Source organism: Eimeria mitis, genomic scaffold, assembly GCF_000499745.2.
Source record: "Eimeria mitis Houghton genomic scaffold, Emh_scaff4714, whole genome shotgun sequence".
NCBI classification, from domain to species: Eukaryota; Apicomplexa; class Conoidasida; order Eucoccidiorida; family Eimeriidae; genus Eimeria; species Eimeria mitis.
Genome location: NW_013573017.1, coordinates 4,104 through 4,500, shown reverse-complemented (window position 1 = coordinate 4,500; position 397 = coordinate 4,104). Strand labels below are relative to the sequence as shown.

Sequence of the window (397 nt, the reverse complement as noted above, 5' to 3'; positions counted from 1 at the left end):
CGATACGGTAGGTCCTGGCGCTGTAGCAGCCATATGCTGCTGCTGCTACTGCTGCTGCTGCTGCTGCTGCTGCTGCACAAGCTCCTGCTGCTGCTGCACAAGCTGCTGCTGCTGCAGCAGCAGCAGCAGCAGCAGCATAGACTGCGGGTTTATAAGCAGAATGAAAAGCAACAACACTGCATGCCCTTGTAGTAAAAGAAACATGTAAAAGCCCGTGCTGCTGCAGCAACATCAGCTGCTGCTGCTGCTGCTGCTGCTGCTGCAGCTGCAGCAGCAGCAGCAGCAACCCTAAACCATAAACCATTAAACTGCAGGTTTAGGAGCAGAATGAATAGCAACAACAGCACATGTCATCGCAGTATATAAACCCATGCTGCTGCAGCATGAGTTTCTGCTT

The 397-nt window shown here is 52.4% G+C and overlaps 1 protein-coding gene across 1 annotated transcript in view; it reads right to left on the bottom strand.

Annotated features, from left to right (window-relative positions):
• Window positions 1-45: 45 nt before the first annotated feature.
• Window positions 46-397, bottom strand: part of EMH_0077180 (ubiquinone/menaquinone biosynthesis methyltransferae, putative) — a gene marked incomplete at both ends in the record, with an annotated part of 2,051 nt that continues 1,699 nt past the window's right edge. The window contains one exon of the mRNA XM_013499825.1: window positions 46-141. Coding sequence (XP_013355279.1) covers window positions 46-141 — 96 coding nt within the window. The remainder of the gene's footprint in view (window positions 142-397) is intronic.